At 43.7% G+C, this 25,107-nt stretch overlaps 2 protein-coding genes across 2 annotated transcripts in view; both read left to right on the top strand.

The window, feature by feature from the left end:
- The first annotated feature begins 432 nt into the window (after positions 1–432).
- On the top strand, positions 433–7,210 carry LOC100336589 (leukocyte immunoglobulin-like receptor subfamily A member 5). The gene is made up of 9 exons (XM_024979395.2): positions 433–440; positions 587–699; positions 801–836; positions 1,013–1,297; positions 1,550–1,849; positions 2,088–2,132; positions 5,182–5,313; positions 6,628–6,680; positions 6,760–7,210. The coding sequence occupies exons 1-9, from the start codon at positions 433–435 to the stop codon at positions 6,898–6,900; spliced, it is 1,113 nt and encodes a 370-aa protein (XP_024835163.2). The 3' UTR covers positions 6,901–7,210.
- Positions 7,211–16,785: 9,575 nt separating this feature from the next.
- NLRP2 (NLR family pyrin domain containing 2) overlaps positions 16,786–25,107 on the top strand; it is a 29,692-nt gene continuing 21,370 nt past the window's right edge. The window contains exons 1-2 of the mRNA XM_024979394.2: positions 16,786–18,827; positions 19,120–19,177. Coding sequence (XP_024835162.1) covers positions 18,606–18,827; positions 19,120–19,177 — 280 coding nt within the window. The 5' untranslated portion in view covers positions 16,786–18,605. The remainder of the gene's footprint in view (positions 18,828–19,119; positions 19,178–25,107) is intronic.

The following is a 25,107-nucleotide window of genomic DNA, read 5'->3' as shown; positions in this document are numbered from 1 at the left end:
ACAGAAGGCCATAGATAGATGGTAGAATTAGATAAATAAATGGTGGCTAGGTAGATGATAGTAAATGATGGATAGATAATAAATGCATGATTGATAGATGGTAGATGATAAATAAGTAGACAGTAAAATGACAGATGATGATAGGTAGACATGGATATGTCTATTTTCCACAGTGTCAGAGGAAAGAAAGCCCTGTCTCACCGCAATGGACATGAGTGGGAGCAAACTCTGGGAGACACTGATGGACAGGGAGGCCTGGCATGCTGCAGCCCATGGGGTCTCAAAGAGTCAGACACGACTGAGTGACTGAACAACAACAACCTCTTGCTCTGAGTTGGAACCTTCAGTCGTCTCCTCAGTCATAAGGGAAGCCCTCCTGAGCCACGGGCCTCTGAAGTTTCAACCTGACACCATGGTTCTCTCTGCCCAGCCATGACCCAGTAAGCCCACAGAGGAGAATTCAGATCAACATCTTCATGGTGTCAGCTACGTCTGTATGCCCCACTCCCAACCCAGGAGGAAGAGGATGTGAACTGCCTTCACTACAGGGCTGAGAACCGAAAGCAACTGCACAGCTTCCTGTAAGTGTGGGTCACTCGACGGAGCAGTGTGCCCTTCATCAGAGGAGCAGGGCTGAAGCTGGTGGGCAGCCTGAACGCGGGATCATGTCCATGGTTCCTCCCTCGCTGCTCTGTCTTGGTCAGTCTGGGAGAGAGGGTTAGGTACAAATAGACGGCTAAGGAGGGCAGGGCTGGTGGTTCTTTAAGGCGGGACTGTTCTCACCGAGTGTTTCTTTCTAGGGTTGTGTCTGAGCCAGAGCACTTGGGCACAGAAGGGTGAGTGTTCTGTGTGATACTCCTGAGGACCCAGCAGGGTTTAAGCCAGGTATCAGGTCTCTTGGCCGCTGGAAAGAGGGGACTCAGACTTTAGAGCGGGGGCTGTAAGAGGGGGAGAAACAGAAGGGTGGAGGGAGAAACGCTTGTGTGTCTATTACCTGTTCCCTGTGTTCTAGGAACTCTCCCCCAGCCTCGTATCACAGCTCTGCCTGGATCCACAGTTCCAGCTAAGAGTCCTGTGACCCTCCTGTGTCAAGGACATAAACAAGCTGAGGGGTACAGGATATCAAGAGTGGGAAGTCCTGAGCCCATGTACGAAGAGGAACAGATCACGTCCAGAAAGACCAACGCTTTGAATTTCACAGAGCTTACAACAGACAAGACAGGGCTGTACCACTGCTCCTATCAGAGAGGAGGCCGCTGGTCCCAGTTCAGTGACCCCCTGCAGCTGGTGATGACCGGTGAGGGGAGCACAGAAGCAGTGGAGCCGGGACTGACCCCTCTGCCGAGGGAAGGACCAGGATTAGGGGACAGGAAGCAGGAGGACCAAGCCTTGTCCTTGGGGAGGTCTCAGGGATGATGCCGAGAGACTTCCTCAAGGGGGAGGGGGCGAGGAGGGGAGAGAGACCAGAGCCACGTCTGCTCCCAGGGGACAAAAAGGGACAGTGCCTACGTGACCCTTCCCTTCATCGCTGAACTTCCTTCTTTCTCAGGAGCTTATGATAAGCCCTCCCTCTCCAGCATGGCTGGCACAGTGGTGGCTCTGGGGGAGACTGTGAAGTTGCAGTGTGTCTCCAAAATCAACTATGATGTATTTATCCTCACCAAAGAAGATGGAGATCACGTCACCCAGAACCAAAGCTCCGTCCCCCACGACGGAGGACGCCAGACCATCTTCCTCTTGAATCCAGTCTCCTCCACACAGGCGGGGACCTACAGATGCTACGGTGCCTTCCACGAATATCCCTACGTGTGGTCTCAGCCCAGTGACCCACTGCAGCTTCAGGCTGAAGGTGAGGAAGAAGCCCAGACCACCCACCTGCTCCCCACCTTGGGGCTGACTCTGTGCGGTTAAAGCACTGGCTGGGGAAGAGGACCACAAGACGGGGGTGTGTGAGCGCCATCAGCTTAGACTCACATCTCTGAGGGACGGGCTGGGGACGGGTCGTGTGGGTCCCTGGGACTCTGGGAGGTGAGAGCCTGACTGAGCGGAAATAAGAAAGACCTCTCCCACTTCACCTCTGTTTTCAGGAACTACTGACTCTCCCAGCAGCACACAGCCCAGACATTCAACTGGTGAGTGAGTTTAGGCGGAAAACTGAAAAGAGATTCTATATTCCCTTCTCTCTGACCTGGAGTGGAACAGGGCTTACTACAGACGGGGCCAGCTTTTTAAGAAGGCTTCTGATGTCTTGGGGCATGGAAAACAGAGATATAGCAGGTAGGGCTGCTCTCCCTAAGGGAAAGAAGATTAGACAGTCTACAGATTGCAGATAAAGCCAATAGGATCCATAAATACCATTTATCAGTGATGCATAATTGACAATATTCTGGACTTCCCTGGTGGCTCAGACAGTAAAGCGTCTGCCTACAATGCGGGAGACCTGGTTTCATTCCCTGGGTGGAGAAGATCCCCTGGAGAAGGAAATAGCAACCCACTCCAGTATTCTTGCCTCGAAAATCCCATGGGCGGAGAAGCCTGGTAGGCTACAGTCCATGGGGTCACTAAGAGTTGGACATGACTTCACTTTCACTTTCATTTTCCACGGAGCTCTCTCCCAGAAGGGTTAGTCTCTCAATATCAGCTCAGAATAATCCAGATGATCAGATAACCTTGTTCTCTGGTGACTTCATCCCTAGACTGCACTGAGTACACACAGATTATGAGAGCTGTTCCTACAACAAATTCCCTGTCAATGTCTTTCCCCTCCTCTGAGCCTCATTTCCTTCAGGGATGTAGACGCAAACTCTGTACAGGATTAAGGACTGTTGGATTAAGGCAGTGGTTGTGACCACTGTCACTTCTTTCTTATGTCTTGAGAAGAATTTAGTATGAACTTAGGTGAAGGCAATGGCACCCCACTCCAGTAGTCTTGCCTGGAAAATCCCATGGGCAGAGGAGCCTGGTAGGCTGCAGTCCATGGGGTATCGAAGAGTCGGACACGACTGAGCAACTTCACTTTCCCTTTTCACTTTCATGCATTGGAGAAGGAAATGGCAACCCACTCCAGTGTTCTTGCCTGGAGAATCCCAGGGATGGGGGAGCCTGGTGGGCTGCCATCTATGGGGTTGCACAGAGTCAGACATGACTAAAGCGACTTAGCAGCAGCAGTGGTATGAACTTGCTTCCTGTCCCAAGACATCTCTCGGAGTCTGTACTGTGTGTGTGTGTGTGCATGAGTGTGTGTGTATTGGGGGGGCCATTCATAGACAGATGCCTATAAGGAGCTTCCAAAACTGGAGGGGTCCTCAAGAGGAAGGGTTTGCTCTTGGACTCCTTGCTCTTGAGTTGACCATGCCCTCCTAGAGGTTAGACAAGGGCAAGAGGAAAACGAGGAGAAAGCAAGGTCCAAGAGAAAAGGTGCCCCGGTTCTCAGGACTTTCTCAGAGAGTAATAACAGTCTGCTTTGAAATGGGCGTCCCCTATTTCAAAGTCAGACGGGGCACAAGGCCGAGGGCCCGAGGGCCATGGGGGGAGAGAGAGAGAGGATCCGAGGGGATGGGGTTTCACTCACCCTTGTAACCGATGGATGAAAAGCAGGGCCGGTATGTGGATGTCAGTCCAGCAAGGCAAGTGGAGGGTCCCATCCCAGAGCTCGTCTCAGTTTCTTGGCAAAAGAGGGGACCACCGGAGGTGGGCTTGGGAGAAGAGCCCACCCAGCTGCAGCGGATCTTCCCTCCTGGGTTTCAGCACCAGAATTAAGGCGAGTGCAGAGAAAAAGAGAGTGAACCAGGCAGTCAGGCAAGAAAAGGAAATTTATTAGAGGGAAAAGAGGGGTGACTGGCTCTTAAGGAGAACCAGCCTCCTCCCTTTCTTACGGAGTCCTTTTATACCCCACCAATGAAAAATTCTCTGAAGGGATGGTCATGTAGCCAGAGGTCTGGAATCTGGTGATCTCGCAGCTTTGAGAAGATGGGCGCCAGTGAGATAACAGGGTGCCATATGGGCAATTTGGTCAGTCTCACAGATCGCTGTGAAACTTTATTCTTTGTTTGTGAGGTCGACATAATGAGCTGCCTTATCAATGAGACCCCATTTGGGCCCTATCACCTATGAGATGGATAGAAACTTGATTGGAAAACTGGGGGCGGGGTGGGGGGATGGGGGTGTGAAACGTGTGCTCTATCCACCTCACAGCCTATTTGTTTTTAAAAACATATATTTTTTTTCTGTATTGGAATCTAGCCAACACAGAAAGAATTCTTTTTGTTGTCCATGGTTGCTTTTGTGTAATGAAATGCATACTTTTCCTACACATTTCCATATGATGGCTCAAGTCAGTTCTTGGAATGAGCCCTCCCCTGAGCTTGGCTAACACCATATTCTTGATTCACCACCGCTGGCTCTTTTCTGAGCTGTGCTTCCTCTGCGCCAGCAGTCAGTAAATATTTCCTGTAATAGGCCAGTTACTCAGTGGCTGGATAGCTGGTCTCTTTCTCAACTGCTCAACTCTGACCCTGTGCACAAAAGCAGCCACTGACAATATGCAGAAGCAAGTGAGCCGAGGTCGAGCTCTGATGAAACGATAGATACAGGCACTGAAGCTTGAATTTCAGTTCATTTGCACTTGTCGCAAATTTCATTCTTTCTTTTTATTATTATTATTATTATTATTATTGGATTACAGTTTTTAAATGTAAGTCTATTCTGAGCTCGAGGGCCACAGGAAAACACAGGTGGCGGGGGGTTGATCTGTGTGTCATCATGTGCTGGTCTCTATAAGGATACAAATTTCCATTTCTGAGTGGCTTCTCTTTTAAATCTTTATTGGATTTGTTACAATGTTGCTTCTGTTTTATGTTTTTTTTTTTTTTTGGTGGGGGGTTGGCCATGAGATATGTGGGATCCTAGCTCCTCCATCAGGGATGGGACAAGCACCCCCTGCATTGAAGGCGAAGTCTTCAGCACTGGACCTCCAAAGACATCCCTCCAAGTGCTCTGTTATCTATGACTTCATGCAGCAAGCAAACGAGGTGGTCAAAGCTCATTCCTTTTCTAAGAAACGGGGTCAGCAATTCTGAGCTTGGGGATTGTGGTGGGGTCTGAGGAAATACTCAGAAACCATGCTGTGTGTGAAGGCTCTTTACACAGGGTGCCTGCTCCAGCACTATGTCGTCTTTGCAGCCCCGTCTGGCAACCGAGCCTCCCAAGACATACGCCTAGGCATCTGGATCGGTGTCCCGGTGGCCGTGGGTCTCCTGCTCCTAGTCTTCCTCGTCTTCCTCATCCTCTACTGTCTGCGCAAAGCCAAAAATAGTAGGTTCTTGACAGCAGGAGGGGGAGCCTGTGCAGAGATCCCTGGGACGCAAATCCCACTGGGGAAATGGGGCGGGGCACTTGCTGGGGGAGGAGGAGGGGCTGAGGGGTCGAGAAGCAATAAGGGGTGGGCTGTTTTGCTTGTTCACGCTGTGACTGTGGTAACTGCCTTCCAGACGACAGGGCTGGAGGGAATCGACAGCCACCCTCCCGAAAACATGACCCTCTCCTTGTTATGTTCACGAGATTGTTGTTGTTGTTGTTGCTGTGTCGCTTTTCATTATCAAAGATGAAAAAATGAGAAAATTCAATCGGGGAAGATGAGATGTAAACACTCTCTTAAGCTGCTGGTGGAAGGATACACGGATTCACAACATAGTCACCATGGCATTATTTACAATACTACAAAACAATGTCATAAAACAGTATATAACCCATATACCAAAATGGTGTCATAAAACAGAAGATATAAACTATACACGATGCTACAACTAACGTAGCCATTTAAAAAATTGTTTAGGAAACACCTCTAGTGACAAAGAGAAATATTGAGGCTATAATGTTGTGTTTAAAATTACAGATATAGAGAACAAACTAGCAGTGACCAATGGGGAGGGGAGGGGCAATTAAGGGGTAGGGGATTAAGAGGTGCAAACTAGTAGGTATAAAATAATCTACAAGGATGGGACTTCTCTGGTAGTCCAGTGGCTAAGACTCCACATTCCCAATGCAGGGGGTACAGGTTTGATCCCTGGTCAAGGAACTAGATCCCACATGCCACAACTAGGGGGAAAAAAAAAAGATCCCAAATGCCCCAACAACAAAATGGGGAATATAGCAATATTTTATCATAACTATAAACAGAGTTTAACCTTTTAAAACTGTATATCATTATACTGTATACCTGTAACTTATATTGTACATTCAACAGTACTTCAGTTTTTTAAGAAATGACCCTCTCTTTGTCTGTTCGAGCTGCTGTAACAGAACACCATAGACCAGGTGCTTCAAACATCCAGCATTCATTTCTGACAATTCTGGAGGCTGGGAGGTCTGAGATGTAGGTGCTGGGATTTAGTTCCCAGTGAGGGTTCTCTTGAAGATGGTCACCTCTCCTGGCAGAGAGAGTGAGCTAGAGCTCTGGCTCAACATGAGAATCCCACCCTCAGGACCCCATCAAAACCTCAGTTCCTCCCAGGGGCACCATCTCCAAACACCATCACGTGCAGGTCCCCACTGCAGCAGATGAATCTGGGGGAAGGGGGAGTGGGGACACAGATACACGGTCCATAACAACCTCCCCTTTCCCTCTAGATGCTGAGAGGAAAGAGAGACACCCAGAGGCAGCTGGCTGGGTGAATGGACAGGTGAGGGCTTCCTCCCCTAGACTGTCCCTTGGACGCCTCCTGTCACAACCCCATCTCATATTCTCCCTTCCTTCCTCAGGCCTCTGAAGCTGCAGACCCGCAGGAGGTCACCTATTCCCAGGTGACCTGCCATGTCCCCCACCAGGGGACAGCTGGGACCCCTTCCTGGGTGCCCAGACAGACCCAGAGCAGCGAGTATGTGACGCTGGCCTTCAAATAAGCCAGGCACCAGGGCCAGCACTTCATCTGGGCAGCAGAACTCACAGCTACCTCTGGTAGCTCCCTCCTCTAGAACTGAGGCTCCAAACCTAACAGTCAGCCTGGTTGAGGGAGCCCACATTCTTCAGAAGGTCCTGATGCCCCCACACACACACACCCGGAAATCTAGAGACCTCAGCAACATCAGCCAGTCAGTCCCAGAATCTCTAGTTGCCCAGGAGTTCCTGAGACCCTCTGAAGTCACCAGAAGAGTGACAGGGTAATGTTTTGTAAGTCTTCATTATTCATTAATTAAATGTTGTTGTTCAGTCTCTGTCATGTCCGACTCTTTGCAACCCCATGGACTGCAGCACGCCAGACTCCCCGTCCTTCACTGTCTCCCGGAGTTTGCTCAGATTCATGTCCATTGAGTCGGTGATGCCATCCAACCATCTCATCCTCTAACGTCCCCTTCTCCTCCTGCCCTCAGTCGTTCCCAGCATCACAGTCTTTTCCACTGAGTCGGCTCCTCCCATCAGGTGGCCAAAGTATTGGAACTTCAGCTTCAGCATCAGTCCTGCCAGTGAATATTCAGGGTTGGTTTTCTTTTGCCATGACAAGGCTGTGATCCATGAAGGGGATTAATTAATAAGTAAGTGTACTTAAATCCTCTTGGGTACCAGGTTTTATGTTACAGCCTTCTGAAAACAAAAGCTGAGAATGTTCATAACCTACTATAAGAAATACTAAAGGAAGTTCTTTAAATGAAGAAAAAAATATACCAGATGAAAATTTGAATCTATATAAAGGAATGAGAAAGGACTGAACATTGGCTTTTACGGAATCTATCAGGAGTCTTGAGTGAGTGACAGGAAATTCTGATAGTTTTTTGACGTTTTCTCTAAAAGTCTCCACTTAGAGGCTAATGGGTGCCAATTAACTGAAGGTCCATGAAAATAAATTTGAAATCGGGTTTCCAGTTCAGATAAGTCCTAAGAGATAAATACTCTCACTCACATTGTTTCTGTATGATTGGTGCTTTATTTTGCAAATTGACTATATGTAGGGGCACAGGAAAGATCCTAAAACCATCCCTCTTGTTGAAGAGTTTGTTGTCTAGCAGGGGTCAATAAACTAGAACCCACAGGTCAAACCTGGCAAGTCACCAGTTTTGTTCCATACATGTTACATTTTTACACTTTTCAATACTTTTTTTTTGCTTTTTTCCCTGGTGGCTCAGAGGGTAAAGAATCCACCTGCAATGCTGGAGACCTGAGTTTGATCCCTGGGCTGGAAAGATCCCCTGGAGGAGGGCATGGCAACCCACTCCAGTATCCAGTATTCTTGCCTGGTGAATCCCATGGACAGAGGAGCCTGACAGGGCTACAGTCATGGGGTCGCAAAGAGTTGGACATGACCGAGCAGCTAAAATACACATGACACAAAATTTACCTTTTTAACCATTTTTAGGGACCTACTGGATGTCAGTGGTTAAGATTCCACACTTCCACGACAGGGGTCATGAGTTCAGTCCCTTGTTGGGGAACTAAGATCCTGCATGTTGCAGGGCATGGCTAAATAAAAAAGAAAAAAAAAGTTTTTAGGTATAAAGTTAAATGACATTAAATACATTCACATTGTTTTACAACAGTCAGCACCACTGCATTTTGTATGGTTGAAAAAATCAAAAGAATACTTTAATTGCTTTGGTGAGGTATAACTGATTTAGAAAGAACTGCACATATTTAGTGGGTACTATTTGATGAGTTTGGATAAATGCAAATGACATGATATCATCACCACAATCAAGGCACTGAAGTGAAGTTAAAGTTGCTCAGTTGTGTCTGATTTTTGAGACCCCGTGGACTAGTTCATGGAATTCTCCAGGCCAGAATACTGGAGTGGGCAGCCTTTCCCTTCTCTAGAGGATCTTCCCAACCCAGGGATCAAACCCAGGTCTCCCACATTGCAGGCAGATTCTTTACCAACTGAGCCACAGGGGAAGCCCAACTAGCCATAACCATATCCGTGAAGCCCAAAGGACCCCAAATAGGATGAAAAAAGTAATATTTTATGACATGTAAAAACTATTTGAAATTCAGACTTCAACCTCCACAAATAAAGGTTTATTGGAACACAGGCAGGCACGTTGATTTACTTATTACCTGTGGCTATTCCCCCGCTGTAATTCCTGTAGCATCAAGGAATTGCAGCAGAGACCAGATGGCTCTCAAAACCTAGCATATTTACTCTTTGGCCCTTGAAGAAAACATCTTTCAGCTGCTGGTTTACTGCAAGTGTTCCAAAACTTCAGTTTCAATAAGAATTATTGGGATGGGAAGAGGGCATGGAGGAGGAGGATTAAAGGTTGGTTCTATGGCTTCTTCAGCCAACCAAGGACAGTACTCAGGAAATGGTTATCATTTATAAAAATTCCCACTTATTTCTAATACAGACAATTAAGACGCACCCACTTAAAGAGATGTGACTGTGGCTGTGATTTTCAAATTTGGTTACATATTCAAATCAATTAAAGAATTATTTTAAATCCTGGGAACCAGATTCCCCACTCTCCCACCCCCTGGAAAAATCTCTTGGGATGGGACCCCAGCAGTAAAATTCCTTAAGTCTCCCAGGTTATTCCCATAAGCAGCCAAGGCTCCAAACCTGTGATGTAATGCAGCAGTTAGCAGACTGTTGATATGTAAAGGAATGGCATGACTGTGTTCCAGTAAATCTTTACAGAAACAGGAGAATGACACGTGCATTGAGTCAGGTTATCTGGAAGTGATTTTTAAAACTGGGGACATGGGAATTAGGATGAACAGAAATCAGTCACAGGGACCATAACAAAGGACCTGTGGGCATAAAATGCAGAGAGAAGATATAATCCCAGTATTCAGTCATCATCACGTGGTGGTTGTTATTCTTGTTTAGTCACTAAGTCATGTTCGACTCTTTTGTGACCCCATGGACTGTAGCCTACCTGGCTCCTCTGTCCATGGGATTTCCCAGGCAAGAATACTGGAGTGGGTTTGCCATTTCCTTCTCCAGAGAATCTTCCCGACCCACAATTAGAAGCATATGTATGAACACACAAATATGTACACAAACACAAAAATTACATAAAGGGATGGAACCTGAGTCACCTGCATTGGCAGGCAGATTCTTTACCACTGAGCCGCCAAAGGAACCCCCATCATTATGTACACCTTATATATTACATACACAACTTCTATTTTTAAAGTGAAAATTTAAAAACCCACCATCCCTTTGATAAAAAGTTATTGTAACTTTTGATAAAAAGTTATTGCAACATTGCCCCCAAGTCCCCTTCTCCTCCTGCCCCCAATCCCTCCCGGCATCAGAGCGTTTTCCAATGAGTCAACTCTTCGCATGAGGTGGCCAAAGTATTGGAGTTTCAGCTTTAGCATCATTCCCTCCAAAGAAATCCCAGGGCTGATCTCCTTCAGAATGGACTGGTCGGATCTCCTTGCAGTCCAAGGGACTCTCAAGAGTCTTCTCCAACACCACAGTTCAAAAGCATCCATTCCTCAATGCTCAGCTTTCTTCACAGTCCAACTCTCACATCCATACATGACCACTGGAAAAACCATAGCCTTGACTAGACCTTTGTTGGCATAGTAATGTCTCTGCTTTTCAATATGCTATCTAGGTTGGTCATAACTTTTCTTCCAAGGAGTAAGCGTCTTTTAATTTCATGGCTGCAGTCACCATCTGCAGTGATTTTGGAGCCCCAAAAAATAAAGTCTGACACTGTTTCCCCATCTATTTCCCATGAAGTGATGGGACCAGATGCCATGATCTTACTTTGCTTGGGTTGAGCACCAAGTGGATAGAAATGTGAAAAGAGAAAAGAATTAGCTGAAACCAGATTCAAACAAATCTTGAAAATTACATTCAGTCTGGATTTTACAGAAAGGGGGATTGGGAATCAAGGTGCGGTTTGAATAGAGAAGTGACAAGATCAGAACTGCATGTGAGAAAGAGCTCCCTAGAGGTCACCATGGAGACTGGACAGGAGAGGAGGAACAGAAAGAAGCAAAGCTCTTTAAAGATGGAGGGAATCCATGTCAGAGGTCAGATCTGAGCCCCCACAGAAAGGAAGAAGTAGATTTCAGAGCTTCCCAGAAGGTGGCAAACAGAAGCTGCACCACCTGACTGGTTCCTGTGGTTGAGTCAGAGGAAGAAGTTGGGGGAAGCGTCAATTTCTGGAAAGCAGTTTGCAATGTGTCTCAGAACTGAAGATGTGGGTCACTTTTGACTCACAAATCCATTTTAGAAACTTGACTTCAAGAGATCATTACACCACATGGAACTGTTTTCCCAGGAAATTCTCAGTTCAGTGTCCTTTAAATAAGCAATTACCCTCCAATTAAAAATAAATTAAAAAAAAGAAAACAGGGGGCGGGGAAAAGGAAAACCGTACATGTTAACCTGAACAAATAGACTGCCAGTTATTTCAATGGCAAAAATGTGTTTATTCAGAATTAGAGAATTGCAGTTTAGGGTCTATGACCACGGGGACCCATGTTCCCAAAGGGCAGGAGAAGACCACTTTTATAGAGGGGACTAGGAACCTGGGGGAGATCAGCCCTGGGATTTCTTTGGAGGGAATGATGCTGAGGCTGAAGCTCCAGTACTTTGGCCACCTCATGCGAAGAGTTGACTCATTGGAAAAGACTCTGATGCTTGGAGGGATTGGGGGCAGGAGGAGAAGGGGACGACAGAGGATGAGATGGCTGGATGGCATCGCTGACTCGATGGACGTGAGTCTGAGTGAACTCCGGGAGTTGGTGATGGACAGGGAGGCCTGGCGTGCTGCGATTCATGGGGTCGCAAAGAGTCGGACACGACTGAGCGACTGAACTGAACTGAACTGAGGAAGCTGGAACCCACTCCATTGTTCTTGCCTGGAGAATCCCAGGGACGGGGAAGCCTGGTGGGCTGCCGTCCATGGGGTCGCACAGAGTCGGACACAACTGAAGCGACTTGGCGGCAGCAGCAGGAAGCTGGAGGTCTGTAGTAAACAGTCCGTGGCTTTTCATTGGTTGAGTTGCTACAGAGAAGAGGGGTCTTCCTTCTTCCTATCATGCTGAGCTCTCAGCTCAGGGTGTGGGAGCGCCCCCTTCTGGTCTCTCCCAACTCCAGTTAATTGAGGTTTCTGTTTATCAGTTTTTTACAAGCACTCACAAACACAGTTAGAAGCATATGTATGCACACACGAACATGTACCCAAACACAAAAATTACATAAAGGTAGGTCTTGGGAATAAGATCTTGGGAATAATAAAGATAATTATGTACATGACCAAATGGAAAACTCTTCAGTTACTTAAGTCATGCATAGATTTATGTACTTATATAACATCTGTTATACACATTATATGCACTAACATAGAATTATATATGCATACATTTGAATATGCATGTTTATATATTTATATTGTGTATAGTATATTATACAGGTAACATTTATGATAATCTATTGTTTAGAATGTATTTTTATATGTGCATGTGCATAATTTAAATGATTGAGTAGTTTTCCATTTGTCATTCACATGATTCTACATATAACTCATGTTCATACATTTTATTTAGATATCTATAGATGTCTAAGGGCATTCCCAGGTGGTGCTAGTGTTAAAAGAATCCTTCTGTCAACTCAGGAGACACAAAAGACACAGGTTCGATCCCTGGGTCTGGAAGATCCCCTGAAAGAGGAAATGGCAACCCACTCCAGTATACTTTCCTGGAGAATTCCATGGACAGAAGAGCCTGGTGGGCTACAGTCCATGGGTCTCAAAGAGTCGGACATGACTGAAGCTGCTGAGCGCACACATCTATGGATACAGATATGAATAGAGACAGAGGTGGAAATGTTAGGGATATAGTTTTAAGGAGAAACAGCAGGATACAGAATCAGGAGGACGTAACCTTTCTATAAAAATAAATCTGCTTTAAAGTATTCATTGCCTCATTTTTCCATGTCTATAAAATCTTACATAAAAAAATATTTTTGCAAGATGGCTAGTTCACAGTATCTAAAAGAGCTAAAATATTTAGCCATTAAAAGGTTTATTATGTATCACATTATTAACTAATATGGCTTACCTGACCTGTAAGGGCCCCTGACTACAGTGTTTCAGGGTCTGCATAAAGTACAATTTCTCCTTTTCTGGATTTAAGGTAAAGGGAAAGCCCACTTCACAAAACTGAGGCTCAAACAGAGGATATCCAAACCTTTGAATCCCTTGACCCTCCTTTCTTTTAAAGCCAGAGGTCCCAGACTTCCCTGTTGATCCAGTGGTTAGGAATCCACCTGCCAATGCAGGGGACATGGGTTCAATCCCTGGTCAGGGAAGATCCCACATGCCACAGAGTGACTAAGCCCGTGTGCCACAACTACTGAGCCCACATTCTAGAGCCCATGAGCTGCAACAATAGAAGCCATTGCAAGGAAAAGCCCACACACTGCAACAAAGAGTAGTCCCTGCTCACCCAGGGACTACTAGGTGAAAGCCCAGTAGAGCAATGAAAATCCAGCACATCCAAAAATAATAATAAAAAGATGTTTAAAGCCAGAGGTCCCCTTCCTGTCCTCTAGTCCAGACCTAACCCATACAGTGGCCAGTAGACACATGTGGCTATTGAAAGCAAGGACTGTGGCTAATGCAGGCTTAAATGTCCTCCCAGTGTGAAATACTGGATTTTGAAGCCTCAGTACAAAATGTTGAAGGGAAAATATCTCAGTTGTTTTTATATTGACTACAAGTTGAAATAATACTTTGGATATATTGGAGTAAATATATTATAAAAATCAATTTTATTTAGTTCTTTTTACTTGTTTGTCATGGCTATTAGAAAATTTTTTTGTTTGTTTTTATTTTTTTAACCATTTATCATTTATTTATTATTAAATACAATATTGTAAAGTAGAAAATTTTAAATTACAGGCATGGTCAATATTACATGTTTACTATATTACTTTAGTATGTTAAGCTATTTTATTGTATTCAATTTATTGTATAGTATATTGTTTTCACCATAAGTCTTCAATTTTGAGCAGATAGGTGGAGGTGGGGAGAGAGAGATGGAGATATAGATATATTGGTTCTAAAAGATGAAGACTTCAAAACCCAAAATTTTGAAGTCTTAATATAAATCTACATAAATTAATATTGTAAATATTAATATTTTATGAAGTAGTGTAAAACTGATGAACCTGTTTCTGGATGCACTTCTTGTGTTATTTACATCGAACGTGAAATGTGGATGGATTTTAATGTATCTGGTTAGATGGGAGGAGGCAGCTGATCAACAGCTGAAGGTTCTAAGCAGTGGTTCTCAAGCTTGACTGTAATTACAGTCATCTAGGGGGCCTTGTCTCCTGAGAAACCCGCATGCAAGTCAAGAAGCAACAGTCAGAACCCTGTATGAAACAACTGGCTGTTCAAGATCGGGAAGGGAATACGACAGGGCTGTCCTTGTCACCCTGTGGTTTAACCTGTGCACTGAGCACATCATGAGAAGTGCCAGGCTGGATGAGTTACAAGCTGGAATCAAGATGAGCCAGAGAAACATCAACAACCTCAGATATGTGGATGATACCACTCTAATGGCAGAAAGCAAAGAGGAACTAAAGAGCCTCTTGATAAGGGTGAAGGAGGACAGTGAAAGCTCTGGCTTAAGACTAAATATTAAAAAAACTAAGATCATGGCATCTGACCCTGTCACTGCATGGCAAATAGAAGGGGAAAAGGTGGGAGTAGTGACAGATTTCCTCTTCCTGGGCTCCAAACTCACTGTGGACAGTGACTGCAGCCATGAAATCAGAAAACAATTGCTTCTTGGCAGGAAATTGATGACAAACCTAGGCAGTTGTTGAAAAGCAGAGACCTTGCCAACAAGGTCCCCATAGTAAAGGCTATGATATTGCCAGTAGTCATGTACAGTTGTGAAAGCTGGACCATAAAGAAGACAGAACGCCAAAGAATTGATGACCTCAAACTGTGGTGCTGGAGGAGACTCCTGAAAGCCCCTTGGACAACAAGGAGATCAAAGCAGTCAATCTTAGGGGAGATTGGCCTGAACATTCACTGTAAGGACTGATGCTGAATCTGAAGCTACAGTATTTTGGTCATCTGATGCGAATAGATGACTCTTTGGAAAAGTCCCTGACGCTGGGAAAGATTGAGGGCAGAAGGAGAAGAAAGCATCAGAGGATGAGATGGTTGGATGGCATCACCGACTCAATAGACATGAGTTTGAGCAAGCTCTGGGAGATGGTAAGGGACAGGGAGGCTTGGCATGCTGCGGTCCATGGGGTCACAAAGAGTCGGACACAACTGAATGGCTCAACAAAAACAGGATGCCTTTAAAGAACCTCAGTGTCTGAGCATCTCTGATCTAACCTAGAAATCAGAATCTCTGGGCATTAATACTTTGAAATGATACCCCAGGGAAGTGAGTTTTAAGGCAGTCAAGGTTGGGAACCACTGGTCTGGGAGAACTTGATGCTCAAATTGAGGAAATGGTCTCCACCTGTCAGTCATTGTGTGGCTGCAGGAAGCCCCTGGCAATGGGATTGGCTCCCAGTAGCCAATCACAGAGCTTGGGCAGAAAGAGGAAGTCTTTTATAGGAGGTTTCCTGTGGCTTCAACACTCTGGAGCAGGGGTTAAGCATAGGAGAGGTGAGTAACAATCCTGCTTCTTGACTTCATGCCTCTCTATCTTCATTCAACTGCTAAGTCTCTACAGTAAAAATTCCTTCAAACTGTTGAAGGACTTGAAGTTTCAAGTCAAACTCCTGCTTGTGCAAAAATGGAGGACTCCTGAAGGGGAGCCCCTTCCCAGGGCTCCTTTCATAACTTTAAACAGGTTCTTTTCTCTTGCTGAAGCTCAGCCTCCTCAAGTCACAGGAACATAATGTAAATTGGATTAACTTTCAATGCACCTCAGGAGCACAGCAGAGGTGCCTGTTCTTGGCCCAAACCTTAAACCTAACCCTTTCCTTAGTGGGAAGGCTGTATGGGAATCCCAAGCAGTTGGAGGTAGAAGAAACCCAGCTCAAATGAGGGCCCGTAACCCAGGTGTTTATGTTCTTACAAATTCTTCTTTTCCCTCTTTCCATATCCAGTCAAAAACTATTGATTTCTCTCAAAAGATATAACCTGAATTCAATTAGTTCTCTACAACTAGGTGTGAGTCCTAAGTCAACTCAGTCATGTCTGACTCTTTGTGACCCTATGGACTGTAGCCAGGCTCCTCTGTCCATGGATTCTCCAGGCAAGAATACTAGAGTGGGTTGCCATGTCCTCCTCCAGGGGATCTTCCCAACCCAAGGATGGAACCCACGTCCCCTGCATTGGCATGTGGGTTCTTTACCACTAGTGCCACCTGGGAAGCCCCTCTACAACTACATCTAAGAACAAAGAACCATCAAAGCAGAGTAATTAACTAAAACATGGACCCTAGAGCTATTTGTTATACCTGGTTCAGAGCCCAGTTCTGACACTTTATGACCATGTAAATGTGGATGTTCTATCTAACATTTCTGCTAATCCAGTATCAATATCTGGAATAGGGAGGATATAGTACTTGGGAATATCATAGGATTAATGAGCCAAGTCTACAGGGTTGATTGCAGTGCCTGGTACTATCCAGGTGTTCCCTGACCCTACCCTCACCTGGATGAGTTCAGAATTCTCAGCAGGCAGCAACAAAGACTCTCCTTGTTTTCACTAGACTTCATCCTTGGGCTCTCTCCCTGGCCCATTTCAGTCTAGTTTGAGCAAGAGAGCCTGGCAGGCTACAGACCACTGGGTCGCAAAGAGTCATACATGACTGAGCAACTAAGCACAGTACAGCACTGCTCAGTCAGTTGAGCAAAAATCCCCACCTTCAATATCTGATCAAATTCGTCACCCTTCAGAGTGATGTCTGATCATCCTGACCTGCCCTCAGCAAGAATACTGTTGAGTCGATCTGACAAGAATACTCCTAGCCTTGACATTTCCTCTTAGTAATTGGGTTCCCACAGAACCCCTCCCCACCCTGTAAATCCTGTTCCTTGGCTCTCAATTCCCACTTGTCTTTATTGTAGTTGGAGTTAAGTTCTATCTCTCTCCCCTACTTCAAAACCCCCGATTCAGTAACCTCTCTCAAAGTCTTCCTTACTAGCTTCAAGCATCACAAAAAATTTTAACCAGCTCCTTGGTGTGACTCCCCTCTCTCTCCCAAGAAGTAAGAGAAAGTGCTCCTGAAAACACAGCAGGCTGTGAGGTCTCCCCACTGGAAATTTTGGAGCAGCTTGCTACTGCACTTGGAATCAAATTGTAAATCCTCATTAACCTGGAACCCCTTCATGACAGGATGTCTGATCCTAGAGTAGGAGTCATGGCGTTTGTCTGTCTGCTCCAGCCAATACACACCTAAATTCTTTCCCTCAAACCTGCCGTATTCATTTCAGCCCTAAAATGATACTAGTTGTTCACACTGCTTAGAATTTCTAACCCCCACCAGTTTCCCTAACCAGCAGCTCCTACTCATCAGGTCCTCAACTGAAATATTTCCTCTGAGAAAATTCCATGGTTACCTGACCCTTATTCTATTTCTCTGTGTCATCTTGTCTCCAAGCTTTGTCATTGCTTCTGTTTGAATTCATCTGCGAAATGTCTACTTCTCCCCCCTACACTCCATGTGTGTACTCAAATTGAGTATAAACCCCAAATAGGCAGAGCTCTTACCCATCTTTACAGCTGTCATTTAGGTTCTAAAATTGTTCCTGGGGGGAGGGGTCTGGGGATAGATGTATTGGGAATTTGGGATTAGCAGACGTAAGCTATTATATACAGGATGGATAAACAACAGGGTCCTACTGCATAGCACAGAGAACTATATTCAATATCCTATGGCAAATATAATGGAAATGACTATAAAAATGGATATATGTATAACTGAATCACTTTGCTGTACAGCAGAAATTAATACAACATAAATCAACTATACCTCAATAAAATTTTTTATTTAAAATATTTCTTGACATCCAAAGGAGCCTTTTATTGGCATAGATGAATGCCCCTAGCCATTTAATAATGTGGGTGATGGTGTAGTTGATTAGCAATTAGAAATTCGAGCTCAGAACCCTCGGCTCAAACCCTCAACTGTTAAAAGAGTTTCAAATCCAGGTCTGTTGAGTTCAGGAAGTGACTCTTTAAGAACAGTAAATTGAAAAGGCATTCCACTCAACTGCAGAGTGAATATCTGTTAAAATAGTCTCAACTCAAGATCCTCATTTAGTAGTCAAGCTCTATAAACATCCTAAGATAACTACACATCAAGTTGCTACTAAGGGCTAAAGTTAATAATTCTCATTAATTTATTTGTACATCAATTTACTGAAAAATACCAGATGAGCTGCTGCATACAGGAGATCCAGCAGTGTGGACTTCCTTCCTACCTCAGCTACCGCCTGTTCTCAGAGGGGTCCTAAGCTCTAAATCCAAGAAAGAGTTCTATGTGGGTTTTACCTCTACTGGGGAGTTTGTTCTTAACGCAGCAGGTTAGGCAGGGAGAATAAACAGCCTATTTCCTGACACAGAAGCAACCAGCATTTGAGAGGGGAGTACCAATCCCCTGTGCCTTTCCCTTCCTCCCCTTAAAACGTGGTTAATGCCAAAATTTGAGCTCTCATTTGTTGGTCAAGATGGCGTCTTCTGCCGAGCTGGGTTTCCATCTGCAGTCTCTATTAGAGGAGCTCGGCCAGGATAAGCTGAGCAAATTCAAATCTCTTCTGAGGGACCATTCCCTGAAAGAGGAGTTACAGCACCTCCTGCAGACAGAGGTGGAGGAGGCCAGCAGGAAGCAGCTGGCATACCTCCTCACTGCCCACTGCCCCAGCTACTGGGTAGAGATGGTGACCATCCAGGTCTTTTTTATTTTTTTAATTAGAGGGTGATTACTTGACCTACTGTGATGGTTTCTGCCATACATCAACATAAATCAGCTATAGGTATACATATGTCCCCTTCCTCTTGAACCTCCCTCCCACCTCCCACTCCATCCCACCCCTCTAGGTTATCACAGAGCACCACGTTGAGCTGCCTGCATCACATAGCAAATTCCCACTGGCTATCCACCTTACATATGTAGTAGTATATATATTTCCACGCTACTGTCTCAATTCGTCCCACCCTCTCCTTCCTCCATTATGCATCCAGGTCTCTGATGAGATGAACCGAATGGATCTGTCTGAGAGAGCAAAGGATGAACTCCAGGGTAAGCAGAAACAAGCCCACACTGCATCCTGGGAGGGAGGAGTAATAGTCTCTGTGGTTTTAGAAACACAGAAATGATATTGCTCCATGGAGAGGCTAGCTGACCTGAACACAAGTGTTAGACCTTGGTCAAGTCTGGTGGTGTCTTCCAAGATTCCTGTATTCTAGCTGTTTTTACTCCAAATATTGTATACCTATCCTGGCCACTTCATTAAACAACTCTTCTCCTGTTCAAGACTGTTTCGGGAGTAGATTCATTTTTTCACTCTTTCATATGTCCTCCAAGATCTTATCAACCCTCTGTTTAAAACACTCATGCTGCTGCTGCTTCGAAGTCACTTCAGTCATGTGCGACTCTGTGCAACCCCATAGACGGCAGCCCACCAGGCTCCTTTGTCCCTGGGATTCTTCAGGAAAGAATACTGGAGTGGGTTGCCATTCCTTCTCCAATGCATGCATGCATGCTAAGTTGCTTCAGTCGTGTCCGACTCTGTGTGACCCCACGGACAGCAGCCCACCAGTTTCCTCTGTCCACAGGATTTTCCAGGCAAGAATACTGGAGTGGGTTGCCATTTCCCTCTCCATAAAACATTCATAATATTATGTATATTTAAAAATGCACACAGTATTGTTTTATTTTACTTTTTAATACACATAAAAACATGAAGAGAAGTGAAATTCAAAGAACTCAAAGAAAAAAGTAAAAATACTATGTGCATGCAGGCTCAGTCTCTCGGTTGTGTCCAACTCTTTGTGACCCTATGGACTGTAGTCTACCAGGCTCCTCTGTCCATGGGATTTTCCATGGACTGGGTTGCCATTTCTTACTCCAATTACTCATAAAACAGTTGCCTCTGTGTAAAAAATATAGGAGAAAAATGTGAAGGTTAGGGTTATAAACCCTCTATTTTGTCGTCAAGTCCCACTATGTTTCCCTCCCCCATATAATATGACTATAAACATTCTCTCTCTCCCCACCCTCAGCAAGAGCATTTAACATATCTCTTCTTCGTATCCTATCATTTTTAAAATTAATTTGTTTATTTTAATTGGAAGCTAATTACTTTACAATATTGTGGTGGTTTTTGTCATACATTGACATGAATCAGCCATGGGTGTACATGTGTCCCCCATCCTGAACCCCCCTCCCCTCAGGCCTGTCCCAGTGCACCAGCTTTGAGTGCTCTGTTTCATGCATTGAACTTGGACTGGTGATCTATTTCACATACAGTAATATACATGTTTCAATGCTATTCTCTCAAATCATCCCACCCTGGCCTTCTCCCACAGAGTCCAAAAGTCTGTTCTTTATATCTGTGTCTCTTTTGCTGTCTCACATGTAGGGTCATCATTACTATCTTTCTAAATCCCATATATATGTGTTAATATACTGTATTGGTGCTTCACTTTCTGACTTACTTTACTCTGTATAATAGGCTCCAGTTTCATCCACCTCATTAGAATTGATTCACAGGTGTTCTTTTTAATAGTTGAGTAATATTCCATTGTGTATGTGTACCACAGCTTTCTTATCCATTCATCTGCCGATGGACATCCAGGTTGCTTCCATGTCCTGGCTATTGTAAACAGTGCTGCAATGAACATTGGGGTACACATGTCTCTTTCAATTCTGGTTTCCTTGGTGTGTATGCCCAGCAGTGGGATTGCTGGGTCATATGGCAGTTCTAGTTGCAGTTTTTTAAGGAATCTCCACACTGTTCTCCGTAGTGGCTGAACTAGTTTGCATTCCCACCAACGATGTAAGAGGGCTGGTTCCCTTTGTCCGCACCCTCTCCAGCATTTATTGTTTGTAGACTTTTGACAGCAGCCTTTCTGACCGGCATGAGATGGAACCTCATTGTGGTTTTGACTTGCAATTTCTCTGATAATGAGTAATGTTGAGCATCTTTTCATGTGTTTGTTAGCCATCTATATGTCTTCTTTGGAGAAATGTCTGTTTACATCTTTGGCCCATTTTTTGATTGGGTCGTTTATTTTTCTGGAATTGAGCTGCAGGAGCTGCTTGTATATTTTTGAGATTAATTCTTTGTCAGTTGCTTTGTTTACTATTCTTTTCTCCCATTCTGAATGCTGTCTTTTCACCTTGCTTATGGTTTCCTTCGTTGTGCAAAAGCTTTTAGGTTTAATTAGGTCCCATTTGTTTATCTTTGCTTTTATTTCCATTACTCTGGGAGGTGGGTCATAGAGGATCCTGCTGTGATTTATGTCAGAGAGTGTTTTGCCTATGTTTTCCTCTAGGAGCTTTATAGTTTCTTGTCTTACATTTAGATCTTTAATCAATTTTGAGTTTATTTTTGTGTATGGTGTTAGAAAGTGTTCTAGTTTCATTCTTTTACAGGTGGTTGACCAGTTTTCCCAGCACCACTTGTTAAAGAGATTGTCTTTTCTCCATTGTATATTCTTGCCTCCTTTGTCAAAGATAAGGTGTGCATAGGTATGTGGATTTATCTCTGGGCTTTCTATTTTGTTCCATTGATCTATATTTCTGTCTTTGTGCCAGGACCATACTGCCTTAATGACTGTAGCTTTGTAGTATAGTCTGAAGTCAGGCAGGTTGATTCCTCCAGTTCCATTCTTCTTTCTCAAGATTGCTTTGGCTATTTGAGGTTTTTTGTATTTCCATACCGGAGAAGGTGATGGCACTCCACTCCAGTACTCTTGTCTGGAAAATCCCATGGATGGAGGAGCCTGGTAGGCTGCAGTCCATGAGGTTGCTAAGAGTCGGACATGACTGAGCGACTTCACTTTCACTTTTCACTTTCATGCACTGGAGAAGGAAATGGCAACCCACTCTGTTCTTGCCTGGAGAATCCCAGGGACGGGGAAGCTTGGTGGGCTGCCGTCTATGGGGTCACACAGAGTCGGACATGACTGAAGCGACTTAGCAGCAGCAGTGTTTCCATACAAATTGTGAAAATATTTGTTCTAGTTCTCTGAAAAATACCATTGGTAGCTTGATAGGGATTGCATTGAATCTATAGATTGCTTTGGGTAGTATACTTATTTTCACTATACTGATTCTTCCAATCCATGAACATAGTATATTTCTCCATCTGTTTGTGTCATTGATTTCTTTCATCGATGTTTTATACTTTTCTATATATAGGTCTTTAGTTTTTTAGGTAGATTTGTTCCTAAGTATGTTATTCTTTTCATCTCAAAGGTGAATGGAATTGTTTCCTTAATTTTTCTTCTGTTTTCTCATTGTTAGCGTATAGGAATGCAAGGGGTTTCTGTATGTTAATTTTATATCCTGCAAATTTACTATATTCATTGATTACCTCTAGTAATTTTCTGCTGGTGTCTTTAGGGTTTTCTGTGTAGAGGATCATGTCTGTAAACAGTGAGAGTTTTACTTCTTCTTTTCCAATCTGGATTCCTTTTATTTCTTTTTCTTCTCTGATTGCTGGGGCTAAAATTTCCAAAACTATGTTGAATAGAGGTGGTGAGAGTGAGGACCCTTGTCTTATTCCTGACTTTAGGGGAAATGCTTTCAGTTTTCACCACTGAGGATAATGTTTGCTGTAGGTTTATCATATATGGCTTTTATTATGTTGAGGTATGTTCCTTCTGTGCCTGCTTTCTGGAGGGTTTTCATCATAAATGGATGCTGAACTTTGTCAAAGGCTTTCTCTGCAGCTATCGAGATAGTCATACGTTTTTATCTTTCAATTTGTTAATGTGGTGTATTACACTGATTGATTTGCAAATATTGAAGAATCCTTGCATCCCTGGGATAAAGCCCACTTGGTCATGATGTATGATCTTTTTAATATCTTCTTGGATTCTGTTTGCTAGGATTTTGTTGAGGATTTTTGCATCTATGCTCATCAGTAATAATGACCTGTAGTTTTCTTTTTTGGTGGCATTTTTGTCTGGTTTTGGTATTAGGGTGATGGTGGCCTCATAGAATGAGTTTGGTAGTTTACCTTCCTCTACAATTTTCTGGAAGAGTTTGAGTAGGAAAGGTGTTAGCTCTTCTCTAAATTTTTTGTAGAATTCAGCTGTGAAGCCATCTGGTCCTGGGCTTTTGTTTGTTGAAAGATTTTTATTACAATTTCAATTTCTGTGCTTGTGATGGGTCTGTTAAGATTTTCTATTTCTTCCTAGTTCAGTTTTGGAAGGTTATTCTTTTCTAAGAATTAGTCCATTTCTTCCAAGTTGTTCATTTTATTGTCATACAGTTGCTGATAGTAGTCTCTTATGATCCTTTGTATTTCTGTGTTGTCTGTTGTGATTTATTCATTTCCATTTCTAACTTTGTTTATTTGATTCTTCTCCTTTTTTTCCTTGATGAGTCTGGCTAATGGTTTGTCTGTTTTATTTATATTCTCAAAGAACCAGCTTTTAGTTTTGTTGGGTTTTGCTATAGTCTCCTTTGTTTCTTTTTCATTTATTTCTGCTCTGATTTTTATGATTTATTTCCTTCTACTAACCCTGGGGCTCTTCATTTCTTCTTTTTCTAGTTGCTTTGGGTGTAAAGTTAGGTTATTTATTTGATTTTTCTCTTGTTTCTTGAGGTAAGCTTGTATTGCTATGAACCATCCCCTTAGCACTGCTTTTACTAAAACCCATAGGTTTGGGGTTGTTGTGTTTTCATTTTCATTTGTTTCTATGCATATTTTGATTTCATTTTTTATTTCTTCTGTGATTTGTTGGTTATTCAGCAGTGTGTTGTTTAGCCTTCATATGTTTGCATTTTTAATAGTTTTTTTCCTGTAGTTACATCTAATCTTACCACACTGTGATCAGAAAAGATGCTTGAAATGATTTCAGTTAAATATACAAGCAACTCCTACAGCTCAACTCCAGAAAAATAAATGACCCAATCAAAAAATGGGCCAAAGAACTAAATAGACATTTCTCCAAAGAAGACATACAGATGGCTAACAAACACATGAAAAGATGCTCAACATCACTCATTATCAGAGAAATGCAAATCAAGACCACTATGAGGTACCATTTCACACCAGTCAGAATGGCTGCAATCCAAAAGTCTACAAATAATAAATGTTGGAGAGGGTGTGGAGAAAAGGTAACCCTCTTACACTGTTGGTGGGAATGCAAACTAGTACAGCCACTATGGAGAACAGTGTGGAAATTCCTTAAAAAACTGGAAATAGAACTGCCTTATGATCCAGCAATCCCACTGCTGGGCATACACACTGAGGAAACCAGAAGGGAAAGAGACACGTGTACCCCAATGTTCATCGCAGCACTGTTTATAATAGCCAGGACATGGAAGCAACCTACATGTCCATCAGCAGATGAATGGATAAGAAAGCTGTGGTACATATACACAATGCAGTATTACTCAGCCATTAAAAAGAATTCATTTGAATCAGTTCTAATGAGGTGGATGAAACTGGAGCCTATTATACAGAGTGAAGTAAGCCAGAAGGAAAAGCACCAATACAGTATCCTAATGCATATGTATGGAATTTAGAAAGATGATAACAATAACCCTGTGTACGAGACAGCAAAAGAGACACTGATGTATGGAACAGTCTTATGGACTCTGTGGGAGAGGGAGAGGGTGGGAAGATTTGGGAGAATGGCATTGAAACATGTAAAATATCATGTATGAAACGAGATGCCAGTCCATGTTCAATGCACGATACTGGATGCTTGGGGCTAGTGCACTGGGACGACCCAGAGGGGTGGTATGGGGAGGGAGGAGGGAGGAGGGTTCAGGATGGGGAGCACATGTATACCTGTGATGGATTCATTTTGATATTTGGCAAAACTAATACAATTATGTAAAGTTTAAAAATAAAATAAAATTTAAAAAATAATAAAAAAATAAAAAATAAATAAAATAAAATTTACCAAGGCTAGATTTATGGCCCAGGATGTGATCTATCCTGGTGTTCCGTGTGCACTTGAGAAAAAGTGAAATTCATTGTTTTG

Source organism: Bos taurus, chromosome 18 (genome assembly GCF_002263795.3).
Source record: "Bos taurus isolate L1 Dominette 01449 registration number 42190680 breed Hereford chromosome 18, ARS-UCD2.0, whole genome shotgun sequence".
NCBI lineage: Eukaryota > Metazoa > Chordata > Mammalia > Artiodactyla > Bovidae > Bos > Bos taurus.
This window is presented reverse-complemented; position numbering and strand designations above follow the sequence as displayed.

Bases quoted from the DNA above. Each gene is read 5' to 3' on its own strand.
- LOC100336589 (XM_024979395.2), top strand. The intron at 837-1,012 runs GTGAGTGTTCTG...CCTGTGTTCTAG, and splicing joins GAGCACTTGGGCACAGAAGG to GAACTCTCCCCCAGCCTCGT. The intron at 1,298-1,549 runs GTGAGGGGAGCA...CTTCTTTCTCAG, and splicing joins CCTGCAGCTGGTGATGACCG to GAGCTTATGATAAGCCCTCC.